The following is an 18,520-nucleotide window of genomic DNA, read 5'->3' as shown; positions in this document are numbered from 1 at the left end:
AAAATGCCTTTGAATTTACCTTAATTTTGTCTGCCAGTGATTTTCAGTGATCCCTTTTACCCTTCCCAATATCCATTTTAAATGTCTTTCTAAGCTTTTTATATTCTTGATGGACTTCTCCTGTCAATAGTTCTCTATACCTATCATGTGCTTCCTTTTTTCTCTTTAACCAACCCGCAATATCCCTTCACATCTAGGGTTCCCTGCATTTGTTATCCCTGGCCTTTTATCCTTACAAGAACACCATGGCCCACTTGATTGCTTGCTATTTCTCCTCTAAATGCTTTCCCGCTGTGCAGATATAGACTCATTTGGAAGTAGATGTTCCCAATCTATCTTTGTCATCTTGCATATAAAAAGCTCCTTTGGACACATCTCATAAATTCCCTTCTGAGCCTTTAACACTAAGGGAATCCCAGTTATTATTTGGGAAATTGTAATTCCCAGTACAATAACCTTATTTGTATTGCATCTCCCTGATATCTGCCATATATATCTTTTCTCCTGTCTCCTGTTGATTGACTGTTTGGGGGACTGTAATATGCTCCTAGCAAATTGATGACATCTGTTTTGTTGATAATCTCTGACCATATCTCCTCATTTGAGGGGTCTTTTAGAATATTCGCCCTCAATACTAAAGTGATTAGACATTTTTTGCAGAACAGTTTGAAACATAGAAAATAGGTGCAGGAGTAGGCCATTCAGCCCCTCGAACCAGCACCACCATTCAATATGATCATGGCTAATCATACACAATCAGTACCCTGTTCCTGCTATCTCCCCATATCCCTTGGTTCCATTAGTCCTAAGAGCTATTCAATATCTCCTCCTATTTTACTCTCCCCTATGCCTCACCTGAAAATTTTATACCACCCACGTCCCACCTGTCTTCCAGAAGGAAGTAATTGATAGGCCCTGGATAAACAATCTGCGTATCCTCTCACTGAACCTATTTGTCATACCTGTACTGTTCACCAGGTGGAACAGGCTTTAAGGTTTTGAATCAGAACCTTTCTTCTTTCTTCTTTAGTTGACAGATACGCTCACTATCTTATCAATTTTCCCATAAGCTAATAATTTAAATGCAGTACAAGATGATTTAAAGCTAATTTATTTTTTATTTAAACAAGTCTCAAATATTTCTGCTGGTTCTCTTACAAAACTGTTCACCGTCTTAATTAATGCCTCAACCCTCTAGAAACTATAATATGTTGAACTATTTTAAAAATCTATTATTCCTTCCAAGGATCCAAAAACTCTTTCTTTGGCATATTCAGCAGTTGGAAGAGTATCCAGGTAAATATTCCTACGTTTATTTCAGTTTTTTAAATGATGTCTTAAATATTTGTAAGTATGTGAGGATTAAGTATTTATAAATAATTGTTAAACATGTCCTCATTCAAATGTGCAAACAATTACAAGTATTTATAAATGGAAAAATAGTTGCACCTTTGCAGGTGACATGTTTAATAATATAATTATGTGCCGATTTTTAAGCAAATATTTGTGATGTGGGATTTCTTTCATGATGGGTTGTCTGAATACGTCTCTCCAGAATACAGCATCTTTACAAATTAATGTACTTGACTATATCATAAGATGTGTCAATTACAAAGATAATAAAAGACTAGATGGAATATGAGAATTTATTTTAATTTATTTTACCTCGGGATTCATAATCTGGAATTCACTATCCAGAGAAATTGAAGCACATTTAACCATACCTTTTAAAAGTAACTTGGATAAATGTATGGTAAAAAGTTGCAGAATTTTGGGTAAAATGTAACGGGTATGAGATCAATTTAGATAACTTTGTCACGACCATAGGCCAAAATAGACAAAAATAGACCAAACTAAATCTACATAGTTCAATTCTGTGAAAAATATTATGTAACTAGCCCTTTATTCATGTGCAATTTACATTGTTAGAAATGGTTTGAGTGGACTATGTTGCATATGAACGATGACACCAAGGAAGCAGTAATTTAATAAATTGGACTGTTTACTGAAGATGAAATTTCTTTAAGAAATGTTACCTTAATTTTACCTTTGACTTGCATGCTGAGTAGATAATACATTTTCCAATCTCTAGTTATATGTAAGCTATTTTGGGGTGCATCATATTTAGATTCTTCATAGTCCTATGCTTTTACACAGAAATCAAAAAGCATGGTTTACTGGAGCATGCATCAGCTGAAGAGCTTGCATGTCTATAAATTCCATGTGTTTTAGCTGGAATCATGGTGACATTTGGAACACAGGAGACACTTAGAACAGGCTATGATTACATTAATGTAATCTGAAAAACATGGCATAATGGTGATGGCATCTGATGGGGGATTAACAAGTGGAAAGAAGACAGGCAATTTAAAGGAATAGATTCGCCATGAATATATACTTGCAATTTTTTGAAAGATCATTCCCTTTCAGAGTAATCCAAATTTTCCAGTCCAAAACATGGTAGACCTGTATGGGTACTGAATCATTATATTTTTACTAAATTGTGTTTTGTTTTGCTCAACTTACATTTAGCCGTTTACCACAACTTTTCACAAAAGATTTAGCACTGGTGCAGCAGTTTTTTGAAGCTATGTGCAAGGTAAGTGGAAATTCTCAAGAATTTTATTTTACAGTGTAGTGTCTGGTTGTGTTTCTCAACAATTGCAGCACCAACAGTACAAGGGAGTTTTATTTGCTTCATTATTAGGAAGGTTCCGATGTCCGGCTTTCCATTCAGGAAGCATTGGCTATGATGGTGGGAGCCTACTGTTCATTGCAAGGAGCTTCCCTTACGCTAATGGAAGCTTTGGTTGCTGCATATCTGGAGAAGGTATGTTGAAACTATAACACAGGTCCCATTATTTGGTTATAAAGAACAATGCAATAATGTGAAAGCTGTTTTATTTTTAGTGAGTGCTTAAATGGAGAATATAAAATATGTTAAAACCCGTATATAGTGTTTGTTGCAGAGACTTTATGCACTAATGGGATGATCTAATAATGATCACCAACGGTCATATCCACTTATTATCATTTTTTGTCATACATTTAGGGCACTTTTTCCCAATTAGGAAATTAGTTAATTAGGAAAGGGTTAAAATGTCCTCAATTACACCTATGGAAAATTGTTAATTAGGAAAGGGTTAAAATGTCCTCAATTACACCTATGGAAAAATCTTTGTATAGAAGCAAGCTTTGTCATTTGCTCTTGCTTTTCTGAACATGTGCTATCCAGCTGGAACAATTTGGATACCAGAGGAAACTTTCCATTGGAATATTTGGAAACTAGATAAATATAGGCCAAACATCACTAAATTTTGAACTTTAAAATGTTTAGAATGTCGCAGTAAATTTACTTGAGCTGTGGATGAAGAATCATTTGGAATCCTATTATTTTGTTATTTTTTTCAGCCAGAAGTTCAAGTCCGGCAGGTTGCTGTGAAATTTGCCAGTACAGTGTTTGCCTCTGACCATATACCATCGAGATACATGTTATTACTTGCTGCTGGAGACCCGTGAGTATTCTCTTGGAGAGGGAAATATATAAGCCTGCATTTATATAGCTCTGTTAAAATGTTAAAGTGTAAATTATGCAATGGTATTTCCCGGCCTGTTGTCAAATAAAATTCCCGTGGATAAATACAACTGGTGATCAAAGGTTTATACAATAGAGAGACATTAGCTAGACATTAAGAGAGATGGTGAGGCTTTGGAAAGAAGTTAAGTTTAGTATAGTTTATTATTGTCACGTATGCCGAGATACAGTGAAAAGCTTTTATGTTGCGTTATCCAGTCAAAGAAAAGCTATACATGTTACAATCAAGCCGTCCACAGATAAAGGTACAACATTTAGTCCAAGATAAAGTTCGATTAAAGATAGTCCAAAGGTCTCCAATCAGGTACACTGTAGGTCAGGATCACATTCTAGCGAGTAAGAGGACAGTTCAGTTGCCTGATAACAGCTGAGAAGAAACTCTTTGAATCTGAAGGCGTATGTTTTTAAAATTCTCTATCTCTTGCCTGATGGGAGAGGGGAGAAGATGTCAAGGCCACTGAATGGTAGTAATCAGACCACTGAAGACGATTGAATTTTGGGATACACAGCAGCCCAGAATTGGAGGAGCTTAAAGATCTCATTCGACCAGGGAAGGTTATTTAGATGGAGAGAGAAAGGACATGGAATATTTCAAAAAAACAAGAAAATAATTTAAGACTTAGAGGTAAAGCCAGAGTTAGGACCAATGCAGGTTAACATATACATTGGTGATGGGTGAGTGGGGAAGACGTGGTACTAATTCGGATAGGGACAGATTTCGGATGTTCAAGAATTCCATGTAATGGAAAAAATAAGCATGCTTATGTTTATCAAAACATTTTAACTAATCAGCATCCTATACTATTCACTTTAATTGTATTTCAAATTAAAATGTATTGTGGTCAGTATATAGCTAAATAAGTACAATCGACAGTCAAATTGTGCTTTTAGATTAATGTTATCAAAATCACAAAGAGAAAGCTTAACAATTGTTTTTATCTTTGGTCATTTAACATCCAATGTTTAATTAGGAGAGAGGAGGTACATGGGGAAGCAAAACGTGTTTTAAGAGCTCTACCGAAGCAAACAACGGAGAAGGAAAGCACCCCTATAATCTTGCCACCATTTCCTGAAATGGTCCGTTATATTCAGGACAAGGTAAAGTTTCTGTACGTTTTATTCAGGGGCTTTAGTTTGAAATTCGATAATGTAGCATGCTTGTAACATTGGTGGATGCAGACTGTTGGATGTTGCTTCTATTAATATGTCAAAATACCTCATTTACTTTTTTTTTAAGTTGGACAGTGCACTACCCAGTGAACTTAGTAAGTTTAAATGGAGCACAGGAACCAGACCCCACTGAGTGGAAGTGGACCATTGGAACAGGGGCTGCAGTGAGCGGAAAGGGGGCACAGAAATGGGGTTGAGATAAGCAGATAGGAGGCGCGGGGTCTAGGGCCCCAGCGAGTAGACTGAGTGGACAGGGAGTGCAAAAACCAGTAAGTGGGAAGACAATGTAGTCCTTAGAACCTGATGAGCCAAATGCCAACCCATCAGGATTTACCATCACAGTTTAGTAACATGCTCTCTCACTGCTCCCCCTCTGTGATTCCTCCTGCCCTCATTCTCCCCTCTCTATCCCCTCCCCTTCCCAGTTATCCCACTAGTCTTCCTGTCTCCGACTACATCCTATCTTTGTACCTTGCAGCTCTATTTTTTTTTTTAAATCACTTCCCTGATTTTAATTCCACATAAGCTATGTCACAATATTTAAACACAATTATACCATCTTATTCTCCATATTGGGAGTAAGAATATGCGTTCAATTATTTTTATCTTTTCAGGCTTCTCAAAGGATACAAAGTTCAGCAAAGTACACCACTGGAACACGCATCCTGCCATTTAACCCAGCTACTTATGCTGAGGTAAGAAAGGCTGAATAATGGAAACTGGTTTCCTTATATAAAAGACGACTGCTGCTTTATCCCCAAGTGTCATTATCTAATATAGAAAAAAATAATGCTGTAGAATGTAAATTGAAAAGCAAATTGAATTGAAGAAACAAATGAATCATATGGGAGGAGAAAACTGAGTGCGTGCTGTTAAGAGTTTCCACATTATATTTTTATTCCAGTCTGTTAAATTAGTCTCAGTGTAATGATTGGAATCATCCATTCATTAGCCGAAAGCTTTTAATTTGTAGACATTTGTTGTGTGAGAATGTTACTCCTTTTCTACGGTGGATGTTGTGAAACTGTTGATGTTAATTCAAGATTAGCATTTTATTATTGGGCATGTTTATTCATGTTAGATTTAGCAGAACAAATGTTTTCATACACTGGAGAAGACTAGAAATTGTCCAACCAAGCCTCAAGTTGATTTGATGGTTTGTGATAGGAAGTCTAAATATCACAATGGATTTTACAATTGGGACAGGCTTCAGAAAAAAAAGTCACATTCTAAAAAGTAATTTACATTTCTTTAAATTTATTTGCTATTTATGAATTACACTCATTCTTGCAGAACAATATTTGGATGTGTAAATATTCTGATTGGAAAGTTTATTCAAAAATAACTACTGTTCCACACGTGTATTTCACCACAGATTGCACATTAACTTTTTTTGTGTCACTATTCTGTTCTGTTCAACTTGAGATAATGCAGAAGATAAATATTTTTTTCATTTAATTCTTGGATGTGGCATGAAAACAATTGTACATTTGGGGGTAATGCTACCGTTAATATCAGAGTTTGAGCTGAATATTTTAATATTTATCATGGACAAATTTGCCCTTTTTATTGCTAGTGTTCACTTGGCTATTTCATGTAGCTTTGTTCAATAGCTTCCAAAGATGATCCTTTCACAAACTATAGTAAAACAAAGATAAATGTTCTTTCAAGCTGGCTGTTTACCAAAGAGCTTTCTGCATCTCGCCAATGTAAACTTGAAAGGCAAATGTGAAATCCTGGCCTAAGCTTCAACCTGCACACAGTGGGCTGAAATATCTTGCAGTTTGGTGAAGTGCTTGAAGATTCTACCCCCACCCCTCCCCACCGTTGGAATTTTAAACCCGCATGTGACTCATAAGTTAGGGAGGTGTTGGGTTTGCAGAGAACTGTGTCACAGTTTTCCATAATGTGAAAGTCTATTTCCCATTGAATCCCATGTTATAAGCAGAGATGCTATAGGATGTTCTAAAGGATGTTTTTTCTCCCAACAGTAATAATGAGCATCACAGCTGTGGGTTTGTGACATAGGTCCACTTAAGAGATTGCCTTGTTGGTTTCCAAAGCATGCTCTTTAATTGGCCAGAGGTTTCTTTGGGAGATGCAAGCAACTGCATATATAGCAAGCCACACCTTTTATCTATTACACAAAGCCATGGCAGTATCTAACTTTTGAAAAATATCAAGTTTTACCTCCAGTCAAATTCCTTTATGTGGTCATTTAGGTTTACAATTTGCACTTAAATGTTTCAGACACTTTGAGAATAAATAATATGGATAACTCTTGGTGGGTGTTGGGGGTGGAGTGCCATTGCAAGGCTGCAAAATGAACCTACCACATTAAAAGGTACATTATTTGTGCGTGCACCAAGTTGAAAATATAAAAGATAGGCAAAGTTTGTTTATTCAATATTTTATTAATTTTTCCCCACATAGATTCCATAATAGCAAATTTTATTCCGTATCTTTGATTTCCAGGTAGTGAATTGAGAATTCTATGAGGATGTATTTCCATAACCTGAACGCCTGTCTATATTCCATCTCCATTCAAATGCTTAGCCTGCAGGTATTCTCCTACTCCCTACCCATAACATTCAGGCTTCTAACCATAGCCTTGCGGTAACCTTGCGGTAAATGTGTCCAAGCACATTCCTCAAGAGGATTGTTAAAATTCCAACCAGGTGGGGTCAAGTAAAGTGCTGTCCAGTTGAAATACAAAATTTCACCACTAATATTTAAACCTAGTGAAAACAACATAACAATTGAATGAAAATACAAAATAATTTTCCGTGTGATATTCACCCCTCCCAACCCTTCCAAATTTGGCAGAAAGTTTCCGCTTTCTCATTTCATTTTCGCCATTCCGATTTCGCCTCACATTTTTCTGCAAAACAGTCGGTAATTGCAATGTGTCCACTCGGCCGCTAGAGGTCGCTAGGGGTACCGCGAGAAATTCCCCACGCCCTGGAAGTCTCCCCGAAAATATGACACCTAGGCTGGGCAAGGCAGCCAATCTTGACCTCATCGGGACTTCCATGGCCAATTTGTCAATTCGGTCGCTAGGGATTCTGAGAGAAATCCCCTCGCCCTGGAGGTCTCCCTGAAAATGTGGCATCTAGGCTGGGCAAGGCAGTCAATCTCGACCTCATCGGGACTTCCATGGCCGATCGGTGGGTTGAATTTGCAACCTGCGGCCGGGGCTCTAGAACTCCATCCCAACTGGAGCCAGCACATCTATCCCAATAGCCGTCTTCCTTGGCCGGCTGGATAAACCAGCAAAGCTCTGGAACCAAGGGTGCCAGAAAATCAGTGGTGGAACTGTAATGAGTAAATATTAAATTTGAGTGCAAGATTATATAACTAAATTAATTAAGACAGGGTTAAAATATAAAAATCAGCAGAAAAGCCAATTACCACCTTTTTGGGCTGATTATCAATTAATGTGCGAATTTACTTCAACAAGTACTTCCGTATGCTTAGTCGAGTCGCATATAAACTCTTCATAACTTAGTCATACATTTTATGACCATTGTTCTTTTATTCAATACCAAGAGAATTGGGATGTGTAAGGAAAAAGCAAAAAAGAAAAAACAAAACAAAACAATCTTTTCTTTGTGTTGCAAAAAGTATCTCTGTTCAATAACCTTTCTATAAATAGCAGAATATACTCATGATAGGCCTGACATTGTACATGTAGTCCAAGAACTACAGACTGTTGGAAATAATAGTCATTTTCCACACATGAATGTAGCGCAACGCGCATGTGCATTTGGCGTGCATACTTTATTTTGCTGAAAAGTTGCATTACGCGCCATATTATGAATTTTGAACATCAAAATTATGAATTTGTAAAATCAAATGTTGGAAGGTCTGGATATTACATGTCTTCAACTCAATGACATTGAGATTACAAGTCATTGTTTTACTTTTTCTGTTGCCTCCTAAAGTTAGTAAATCAAAATGAATATACAGTTTCTTTGATAGCTTTTTCGTATGAAAGATGCAACAGAGTTCATTTGAGAAATAAATGTCCTAACTTGTTTCTCTAACTCTGTTTCGCTAATACTGGATGATAAATAAATTGCTGAGACATTTTCAGAATTTTTCACCATATTTTGCTTGTGCTGAAGATCAGTTTAACATCATTAAATGATCACAGCTCAGGAGGAGCTTGTCAATTCAATACTTGCACCATGTAAAAGCAATATTGTTTGTCCAACTGATCTGCCCTCTCTTTTGAATGCAGCAATGCACCTTTCTCCACTGACTGTAGTTACTGTCTGTCCATTGCAGGCCAAGGGCATCTTTCCATTCTTTTGCCTTTCCAACTACCTTAAAACTCCAGTAACCTGGCACACTCCAGATTTAGGTGGTGCTGGACAAGCAGATTTTGAAGACTATCGAATGATATTCTTATTAATACTACAGCATACATTTAGTTCACTTTTTAACATATTCAGTAGATGAATACATTTTTCAGTGAACCCTATGTTTAAATGGGGAATGGGAAACAGATCAGATAAGTTTCAAGGGAGCGCAACCAACAAAACCAGGTGAGTGTAAAGGAAGTGTGGGAACCGGAGCCCCAGTGTGTGCGCGGGAAGCACAGGGGTTTGGCGAATGGATGGGGAATGCGGCAACTATTACCCGGTGAGCAAGATGTTAACAACGTGATTGTATCTGCAGATTATCCTGTACCTGCGAATGTGTCTAGCACACAGTGCAGGGGTGATACCCACATCTCAAAGTTTTGTTGACATGCAAGATCAAGCTCCAGCCATTGGCTGTTATGTCAGAAATTTGGCTTCGAACACTTTCATTTCACCATCATCCTCAAAGAATGGGGAAACTGATCCTGTGCAAGCATACATTGATCTACTCGAACAATTGTTAACAACCATAGGAGGTAAGAATGAAAACAGAGGTTGAATTTTGCCAACTGATTGCAAGTTTAATGTATTCCTAATTTTGACAATGTACCAGATTATGATAAAGTCGCATGCTCAAGCCTTTGGCACTTCTATATAATTCCTTTAGTTTTATTGTATGGCACTGAACAACCAATATCTAATTTATTATTGAGATGTGCCTTTATTACTGGTGTTCATTACTTGAGAGGAAGCTATTTCTGTACTCTTGTATTCAAAATAAAATTGTTTTAATACATATTGGCTTGCAACCGTTTGCTACCAAATATCTTTGGTGGTAGGTCAAATCCATTTTTTTTGTAAACTAGCAGACTATATCAAAGAGGAACAAATAAATTTGTAATGTAGGTTAGTTGCCATTTCTAGCTATTATGACAATTACTGGCCTTAGGATCAGCTTAAAAAGGTTCCTTAAAAAATAAATAAAGGATAGGTTAATGCATTTGTGTAAGAGAAGAAACTAGAGAAATAAAGGTGCAGGAAAAGAGCTAGCAGAGAGAAATATATGAAGACTATGTATTAACATAAATCCATTAAGATGGATGGTTCATTACTATTCATGTTCTTGCATTGAGACACACAGAATTAAGACAAATTATGATTTTGGTCACTGATTAGCATTGATGACTGGGTAATCATGTTTTCATGTTATAAGCAGGGGTGCCAATCCACTCTATTGAACTGGGAGGTGATGTCTGATTTTTGTGACAGTTGAATGTAATATCATGCGTAATGAAATAAAATTCCAATTAATTTAGAGATTTTTTTTTCTATCTTCCCCCTGGAAACATTAGGATTGCCTGTGATGTACTGTCTGTTGGAAATAGTCTCTGTCTATCCACAAAAATTAGCTGCACAGTTCACAGAAAAAATAGATTGGATTAAGGTATGATCTTAACGTTCCTGACACTTCTTTGCTTGTGCGGGATAGGCTCTCGGACTGCTGGGATGTATAATGCTGGCAATTGGCATACATTGTACCTTTAACTTTGCTTGTGCAGAATTCTAATACATGTATCAAACCCAGGAGAACACTGAATCGGTTTAAAACTGTAGTATCGAGACTTGCTTCTCAGATAATTATAGGGTTCCACTGCCACAAGCCTGAGCTATCCATCACTTTCCACACAGGTGCCCCACTTAACTTTCCAACCTTATTGATTACACCCTTGTCTCTGTCTTCCAACTGATGACACAGCCATAACCCATTCACTTTCCTGCCTAATCGTCGGTCAGACCCAACCTCCTCCACAGTCACCTGCCAGACCCCACCATGCTAGTTCATCACTGGCAATGGGGGTGGCACAGTTGTGCAGCAATACAGCAGCTGCCTCACAGCACCAGAGACCTATTTTCGTTCCTGACCTTGAGTGCTGTCTTTGTGGAGTTTGCGCATTCTCCCTGTGACCACGTGGGTTTCCTCCAGGTGTTCCTGTTTCCTCCCACATCCCAAAGACGTGCTTTGTTGTTTAATTGGTTGCTGTAAATCACTTCTAGTGTGTGGGGACTGGGATAATATAGAACGAGTGTGAATGGGTGATTGATGGTTGACGCGGAGTCGGTGGGCCGAAATGTCTGTTGCCATGCTCTAAACTAAACAATCCTCTCTTTGACATCAAACCGTCTCTGAGGACATCCATATTCACGCAGGCATGGCACATGTGGATGTGTATGGACCACACACACATAACAATCACATGTATGTGCACCACCCACACAGCTGTATCACCCAGTCCTTATCATTCTTTCTCATATCCATACCCTGTCTGATCCTGTCACCAGCTTATTTCCTCTGATGGAGGCAGAAGCGGGAGATTGTAGAAGAGGGACAAAGGGCTGCATTGTTCTTCAAGAATCTTTTATTGAAATAAGACATATATTTGCTCTATGTTTCTTTTCTCCTCCCTCCACTAAAGATATTTATGACCACAAACAAAGATGAGATGCGTGAGCTGGCAGCACAGTTTTACGCAGTAGTGCTGTCCACCATGTCTGGGAATGATTTCCACTTGGCCGTTCAGAACCTCATTAAGTGCGCTAAAGACAGTGTAAGTATTCACTTCAATGAATATTGCCATTAACCTTGAAATACTGTCTTCCCTGCTTTGAGACTCCTCAGTAAATAAACCACTCCCCATTTCAGAATAAGGTTAGGTAAATGGAAATGGGTTATTTTCTTCTTATCGGTGAAGTTGAGACACAATTTAATTTCATACAATAATACTCCGGTAATTATTTAGATTGTTTGTGTTGCCCATCCCCAGTTAATGAAAGTTCTGTTATCCAGATAGTTCAGGTGTTCGTACAGGGAGTTTCAGAATTCTGAAGCAGAGACATTGCAGCATTGGTGATAAGTGTTCACATTAACATGGTGTACCTGAAGGAGATGCTCGAAGTGTTGGTTTTCCCACACACCTGTCGCTCATCTATGTCAAGTGACGCAAATTTTCATATGTCGAAGGAGTTATTTTTGCAGGTTGGCATTTGCTCTATAAATGATACACATTTCAGCCCCAGTGCTGTATTGGAGCTGAGATAGATGTTGCAAATCATGAATGGAGTACTAACTGACAGAACTGATTTGTCATGAATGGATTTTTGAAGTTGCATTGGAGTACTGAAGCTATACCAGTCCAGACAAGTACTGAGGGATCATCACCCTTCTAGGTTGAACTGATGAGCAGCATTGGTACATTTAATGGTGAATTATTCAATGCTACAGTCCCATAGCTGTAGGTCAAGAGACTCATCCAGTTGAATCATTGGTGAAGGGTTGATATTGAATTTGAGGGATTGAACAATAATATTGTTGCAGTATTGAATATCAAGAACTGGTTTCTTTCTTGTTGTCCACTCAACCTTGGTTGTTACCCAATTTTGCTGCTTCTGAGCATAAATTTATTATCTAAGGAACTCACAATGGACTGCAAATCCTCTCTCTATGTTGAGGCTCTATAAGACGCTGGCAAGTTCTCATTTGGAATATTGTGAGCAATTTTGGGCACCATATCTGAGGATGGATGTGCTGGCTCTGGAGAGGGTCCAGAAGAGGTTTACAAGAATGATCCCAGGAATGAGTAGGTTAACCTATGATGAGCGTTTGTCGGCACTGGGCTTGTACTCGCTGGAGTTTAGAAGAATGAGGGTGGACCTCATTGAAACATACAGAATAGTGAAAGGCTTGGATAGAGTGGATGTGGAGAGGATGTTTCCACTGGGAGGAGAGTCTAGGACTAGAGGTCATAGCCTCAGAATTAAAGGACGTTCTTTTAGGAAGGAGATGTGGAGAAGTTTCTTAGTCAGAGAGTGATGTCTGTGGAATTCTTGTCACAGAAGGGTGTAGAGGCCAAGTCAGTGGATATTTTTAAGGCAGAGATAGATAGATTCTTGATTAATGCAGGTGTCAGAGGTTATGGGGAAAAGGCAGGAGAATTGGGTTAGGAGGGAGAGATAGATCGGCCATGATTGAATGGCCTAATTCTACTCCTATTCCTTATGATCTATGTTGCTTCTGAGGAGGTGATCCTGATGGAGCCTAACTGAGCACTAATTGAACAGGTTATTGCTGGAAAAAAATCCAGCTGGATAGAATTGTTGATGTCAGCCTTCAATTTGCTGCATATGAGCTCTAACATGATGCTGTAACAATTGGCTGGATTAAAATTGCCCAACTGTTTGTTGACACAAGCCTGCACAATTTCCCAGAGTCAATTAGGTACAAATGTTAAAGCTGCACGGGAATAGGTTCTTCAACTGTTCCTTGATTTATATTGATGTAGTTTCATCAGAAAAAAAAAGACATTTCTTTATATTTTCTGTATCCTTTTCTCATAGAGCCCTGAAACACAGCACGGAGCTTTGCTAGCTTTAGGATATATGGTAGGACGCTACTTGAACAGAAAGAAGAAAACAGGATTAGATATCCAAGATATGGAAGAATCGGAACCTCAGGAACTTCTGGAGGACCAGTTACTTCAGTCAACCACGGAAGCAATTAGTAATTAAATTGGAATATAATTCTGCATTGTGTTTAATAATTTTGTGAGGCGATGGTTTTTGGGCACTCAAAGAGCATTAAGGTGGATAAACCCCCAGGGCCTGACAGAATCCCTCCCAGGCTATTGAGAGAGGCAAGAGAGGAGATTGTAAGAGTTTTAACAAAAATCTTTGTTTTAGATGAAATGTAGAGATAATCCAGGAAATTATAGATCGGTGAGTCTTACAAAGTCAGTGGTTGTGAAGCTATTGGAGAGGAATCTCTGGGATAAGATTTACCAACATTTGGCACAGAATGGGCTAATTAGACACAATCAACGTGGCTTTGTCCGTGGGTACATGGGATCCACAGTGATTTGGTCATTTGGATTCAGAACTGGCTTTTTCATAAAAGGCACAGGGCAGTCACTGAAAGGAAGCATGCAGGTACAGCAGGCAGTGAAGAAAGCCAATGGAATGTTGGCCTTCATAACAAAAGGAGTTGAGTATAGGAGCAAAGAGGTCCTTCTGCAGTTGTACAGGGCCCTAGTGAGCCTGCACCTGGAGTATTGTGTGCAGTTTTGGTCTCCAAATTTGAGGAAGGATATTCTTGCTATTGAGGGCATGCAGCGTAGGTTTACTAGGTTAATTCCCGGAATGGCGGGACTGTCATATGTTGAAAGACTGGAGCGACTAGGCTTGTATACACTGGAATTTAGAAGGATGAGAGGGGATCTTATCGAAACGTATAAGATTATTAAGGGGTTGGAAACGTTAGAGGCAGGAAACATGTTCCCAATGTTGGGGGAGTCCAGAACCAGGGGCCACAGTTTAAGAATAAGGGGTAGGCCATTTAGAACGGAGATGAGGAAAAACGTTTTCAGTCAGAGAGTTGTGAATCTGTGGAATTCTCTGCCTCAGAAGGCAGTGGAGGCCAATTCTCTGAATGCATTCAAGAGAGAGATAGATAGAGCTCTTAAGGATAGCGGAGTCAGGGGGTATGGGGAGAAGGCAGGAACGGGGTACTGATTGAGAATGATCAGCCATGATCACATTGAATGGCGGTGCTGGCTCGAAGGGCCAAATGGCCTACTCCTGCACCTATTGTCTATAAAAGTTTTATTCTAGCTGGAGGACAGACCAGCGGAGTTTGCAGGATCTGTGCTGGAACCTCTGTTGTGTGTGATATGTATAAAAGACTTGGACTTAAATATAGGTGGGTTGATTAGTATGTTTGCAGACAACACGTTTCCTAAGACATTTGTAGGTTTATTGGCTTGGTCTAAGTGTAAATTGTTTTGAGTGTGTGTGTGTTAAGGTGCGGGGATCATTGGTCGGTGAGTCACGGTGGTGCAGTGAGCGGTCAGTGTGGCGCAGCGGTAGTTGCCTTACAGCGAATGCAGCGCCGGACACCCGGGTTCGATCCCGACTACGGGCGCTGTCTGTACGGAGTTTGCACGTTCTCCCTGTGACCTGCGTGGGTTTTCTCCGAGATCTTTGGTTTCCTCCCACACTCCAAAGACTTACAGTTTGTAGATTAATTGGCTTGGTAAATATAAAAATTGTCCCTAGTGGGTGTAGGATAGTGTTAACGTGCGGGGATCGCTGGTTGGCCCGGACCCAGTGGGCCGAAGGGCCTATTTCCGCGCTGTATCTAAACTAAACTAAACGAAACATTGATGTACAGAGACATCTTGAGCTTCCAGTCCATTGTTCCCTGAAAGTGGCAAAACAAGTAGGCAGAATGGTAAAGAAGGCATATACAGTGCCCTCCATAATGTTTGGGACAAAGACCCATTATTTATTTATTTGCCTCTGTACTCCACAATTTGAGATTTGTAATAGAAAAAAAATCACATGTGGTTAAAGTGCACATTGTCAGATTTTAATAAAGGCAGATTTTATACATTTCAGTTTCACCATGTAGAAATTACAGCAGTATTTATACATAGTCCGTCCCCCCCCCATTTCAGGGCGCCATAATGTTTGGGACACATCAATGTCATGTAAATGAAAGTAGTCATGTTTAGTATTTTGTTGCATATCCTTTGCGTGCAATGACTGCTTGAAGTCTGCGATTCATGGACATCACCAGTTGCTGGGTGTCTTCTCTGGTGATGCTCTGCCAGGCCTGAATTACAGCCATCTTTAGCTTATGCTTGTTTTGGGGGCTGGTCCCCTTCAGTTTTCTCTTCAGCATATAAAAGGCATGCTCAATTGGGTTCAGATCGGGCGATTGACTTGGCCACTCAAGAATTTACCATTTTTTAGCTTTGAAAAACTCCTTTGTTGCTTTAGCAGTACGTTTGGGATCATTGTCTTACTGTAGAATGAACCACCGGCCAATGAGTTTTGAGGCATTTGTTTGAACTTGAGCTGATAGGATGTGTCTATACACTTCAGAATTCATTATGCTACTACCATCAGCATTTGTATCATCAATGAAGATAAGTGAGCCATACATGCCCAGGCCATAACGCCCCCTACCACCGTGTTTCACAGATGAGGTGGTATGCTTTGAATCTTGGGAAGTTCCTTCTCTCCTCCATACTTTGCTCTTGCCATCACTCTGATATAAGTTAATCTTTGTCTCATCTATCCACAAGACCTTTTTTCCAGAACTGTGGTTGCTCTTTTAAGTTCTTATTGGGAAACTAACCTGGCTGTCCTATTTTTGCAGCTAACCAGTGGTTTGCATCTTGCAGTGTAGCCTCTGTATTTCTGTTCATGAAGTCTTCTGTGGACAGTGGTCATTGACAAATCCACACCTGAAGAGTGTTTCTGATCTGTCAGACAGGTGTTTGGGGATTTTTCTTTATGATAGAGAGAATTCTTCTGTCATCAGCTGTGGAGGTCTTCCTTGGCCTGCCAGTCCCTTTGCGATTAGTAAGCTCACCAGTGCTCTCTTTCTTAATGATGTTCCAAACAATCGATTTTGGTAAGCCTAAGGTTTGGCTGATGTCTCTTAACAGTTTTATTCTTGTTTCTCAGTCTCATAATGGCTTCTTTGACTTTCATTGGCACAACTTTGGTCCTCATGTTGATAAACAACAATAAAAGTTTCCAAAGGTAATGGAAAGACTGGAGGAAAGACTAGGTGCTCTCTTATACCTGCATTAAGGAGGCATTTAAACACACCAGAGCAATTACAAATGCCTGTGACGCCATGTGTCCCAAACATTATGGTGCCCTGAAATGGGGGGGGACTCTGTATAAACACAGCTGTAATTTCTACATGGTGAAACCAAAATGTATAAAAATGGCCTTTAATAAAATCTGACAATGTGCACTTTAACTACATGTTTTTTTTTTTTCTATTACAAATCTCAAATTGTGGAGTACAGAGGCAAATAAATAAATGATGGATCTTTGTCTCAAACATTATGGAGGGCACTGTATGCTGATCTTCAAGAGTTGGTGCATTGAGATTAAGAGTTAGCAAGTGATTCTGCAGCCATGAGGGACTGTGGTCAGGCTGCATTTTAAACATTATGTGCAGTCCAGTTTGCCTCATCACAGAAAGGATGTGGAGGCTTTGGAGAGGGTGCAGAAGATGTTTGCCAGAATACTGCCTTGATTAGAGGTTATAAGCTATAAGGAGAGTTTTCTCTGGAGATTTGGAGGCTGAGCAAAGACATAAGAAGTACATAAAATTATGAGACATAGATAGAGTAGACAGTCAATATGTTTTTCTAATGGAGGAAATGTTGTAGTCTAGAGGGCACAGCTTTAAGGTGAGAGGGGCAAAGTTTAAAGGAGATATGGTTATACAAGCTTTGCTTTTGACATCCAGCACAGTGGCGCAGCGGTCGAGTTGCTACTTTACAGCACTCGAGACCCAGGTTTGATCCTGAGTACGCTGTACGTACGTACATTCACCCTGTGACCGTGTGGGTTTTCTCCAGGAGCTTTGGTTTCCTCCCACGCTCCAATGACGTACAGGTTTGTGGATCGATTGGCTTTGGTAAAAATTGTAAATTGTCCCTAGTGTGTAGGATGGTGCTGGTGTACAGGGATCGTTGGTCGATGCGGACTCGATGGGCAGAAGGTCCAGTTTCCTCTCTGTATCTCTAAACTAAACTAAAGAGAGTGGTGGCTGCCTGCAGTGTGTTGCCAGGGGTGGTGGTAGAGGCAGATATGAAAGCGTCATTTAAGAGGATTTTGGATAGACATGTAGATATGCAGAGAATGTGTATGGATCACGTACAGATTAGTTTTACTTGGTATGGAGTTTGGGCTGAAGGGCCTATTTCTGTGCTGTACTATTATGTTCATTGATTAAATATATGATTTGCTTGTATGCATATTTGTGCACACATATTAATCAAAAATCTTTCAGCTTCATTTTTAGATGATGCGTCCCCTTCTCTGGCTTTGGCTGCCTGTGTGGCAATTGGTGAAATGGGGAGGAATGGTGCTTTACCCATTGCAAATGAAGGCCCAGGGTTCACAAAACTGCGCTTAGTTGGGAGCTTGTTGGGTAAACTCTCGTTAAGCAAAGAGAGCAACAAGGTAATGATTCATCTTTATACTACCAGTTATGTTTTTGTCATCATTCCTTTAAAAGAGGTAGATTTGATCACTCACCTGTAAATAGCAGTCATTAATTATTCCCCTTCACAGTTTGAATTGTCTGTATTTGCGCATTCCTTTGGTTTTTGAGGCATCTTCAGGTGATGAATCTATGTTGTAGGAGGAACTCGAGATTCTATGTTTCATGAATAGGTAAAATTGTAGAAGGATAAGCCATTTAGCCTTTCCAAACCTGCTCTGCTATTTATTTTAAACGTGAATAATCTCCCTAGGCACAATGTTTCCAACATCTCCCCATATCACTTCATGCCATCTGTGTCTG

At 39.3% G+C, this 18,520-nt stretch overlaps 1 protein-coding gene across 1 annotated transcript in view; it reads left to right on the top strand.

Moving 5' to 3' along the window:
- The window catches only part of ecpas (Ecm29 proteasome adaptor and scaffold), a 90,501-nt gene that overhangs the window by 32,866 nt on the left and 39,115 nt on the right, over positions 1-18,520 (top strand). The window contains exons 12-22 of the mRNA XM_078395079.1: positions 1,247-1,296; positions 2,533-2,599; positions 2,708-2,830; positions 3,412-3,515; positions 4,567-4,693; positions 5,380-5,460; positions 9,449-9,668; positions 10,485-10,576; positions 11,607-11,738; positions 13,525-13,687; positions 18,005-18,177. Coding sequence (XP_078251205.1) covers positions 1,247-1,296; positions 2,533-2,599; positions 2,708-2,830; positions 3,412-3,515; positions 4,567-4,693; positions 5,380-5,460; positions 9,449-9,668; positions 10,485-10,576; positions 11,607-11,738; positions 13,525-13,687; positions 18,005-18,177 — 1,332 coding nt within the window. The remainder of the gene's footprint in view (positions 1-1,246; positions 1,297-2,532; positions 2,600-2,707; positions 2,831-3,411; positions 3,516-4,566; positions 4,694-5,379; positions 5,461-9,448; positions 9,669-10,484; positions 10,577-11,606; positions 11,739-13,524; positions 13,688-18,004; positions 18,178-18,520) is intronic.

The sequence above is a fragment of the Rhinoraja longicauda genome, chromosome 3 (genome assembly GCF_053455715.1).
Source record: "Rhinoraja longicauda isolate Sanriku21f chromosome 3, sRhiLon1.1, whole genome shotgun sequence".
NCBI lineage: Eukaryota > Metazoa > Chordata > Chondrichthyes > Rajiformes > Arhynchobatidae > Rhinoraja > Rhinoraja longicauda.
The sequence above is the reverse complement of the archived record's forward strand: the minus strand, read 5'-3'. Positions and strand labels throughout refer to the sequence as shown.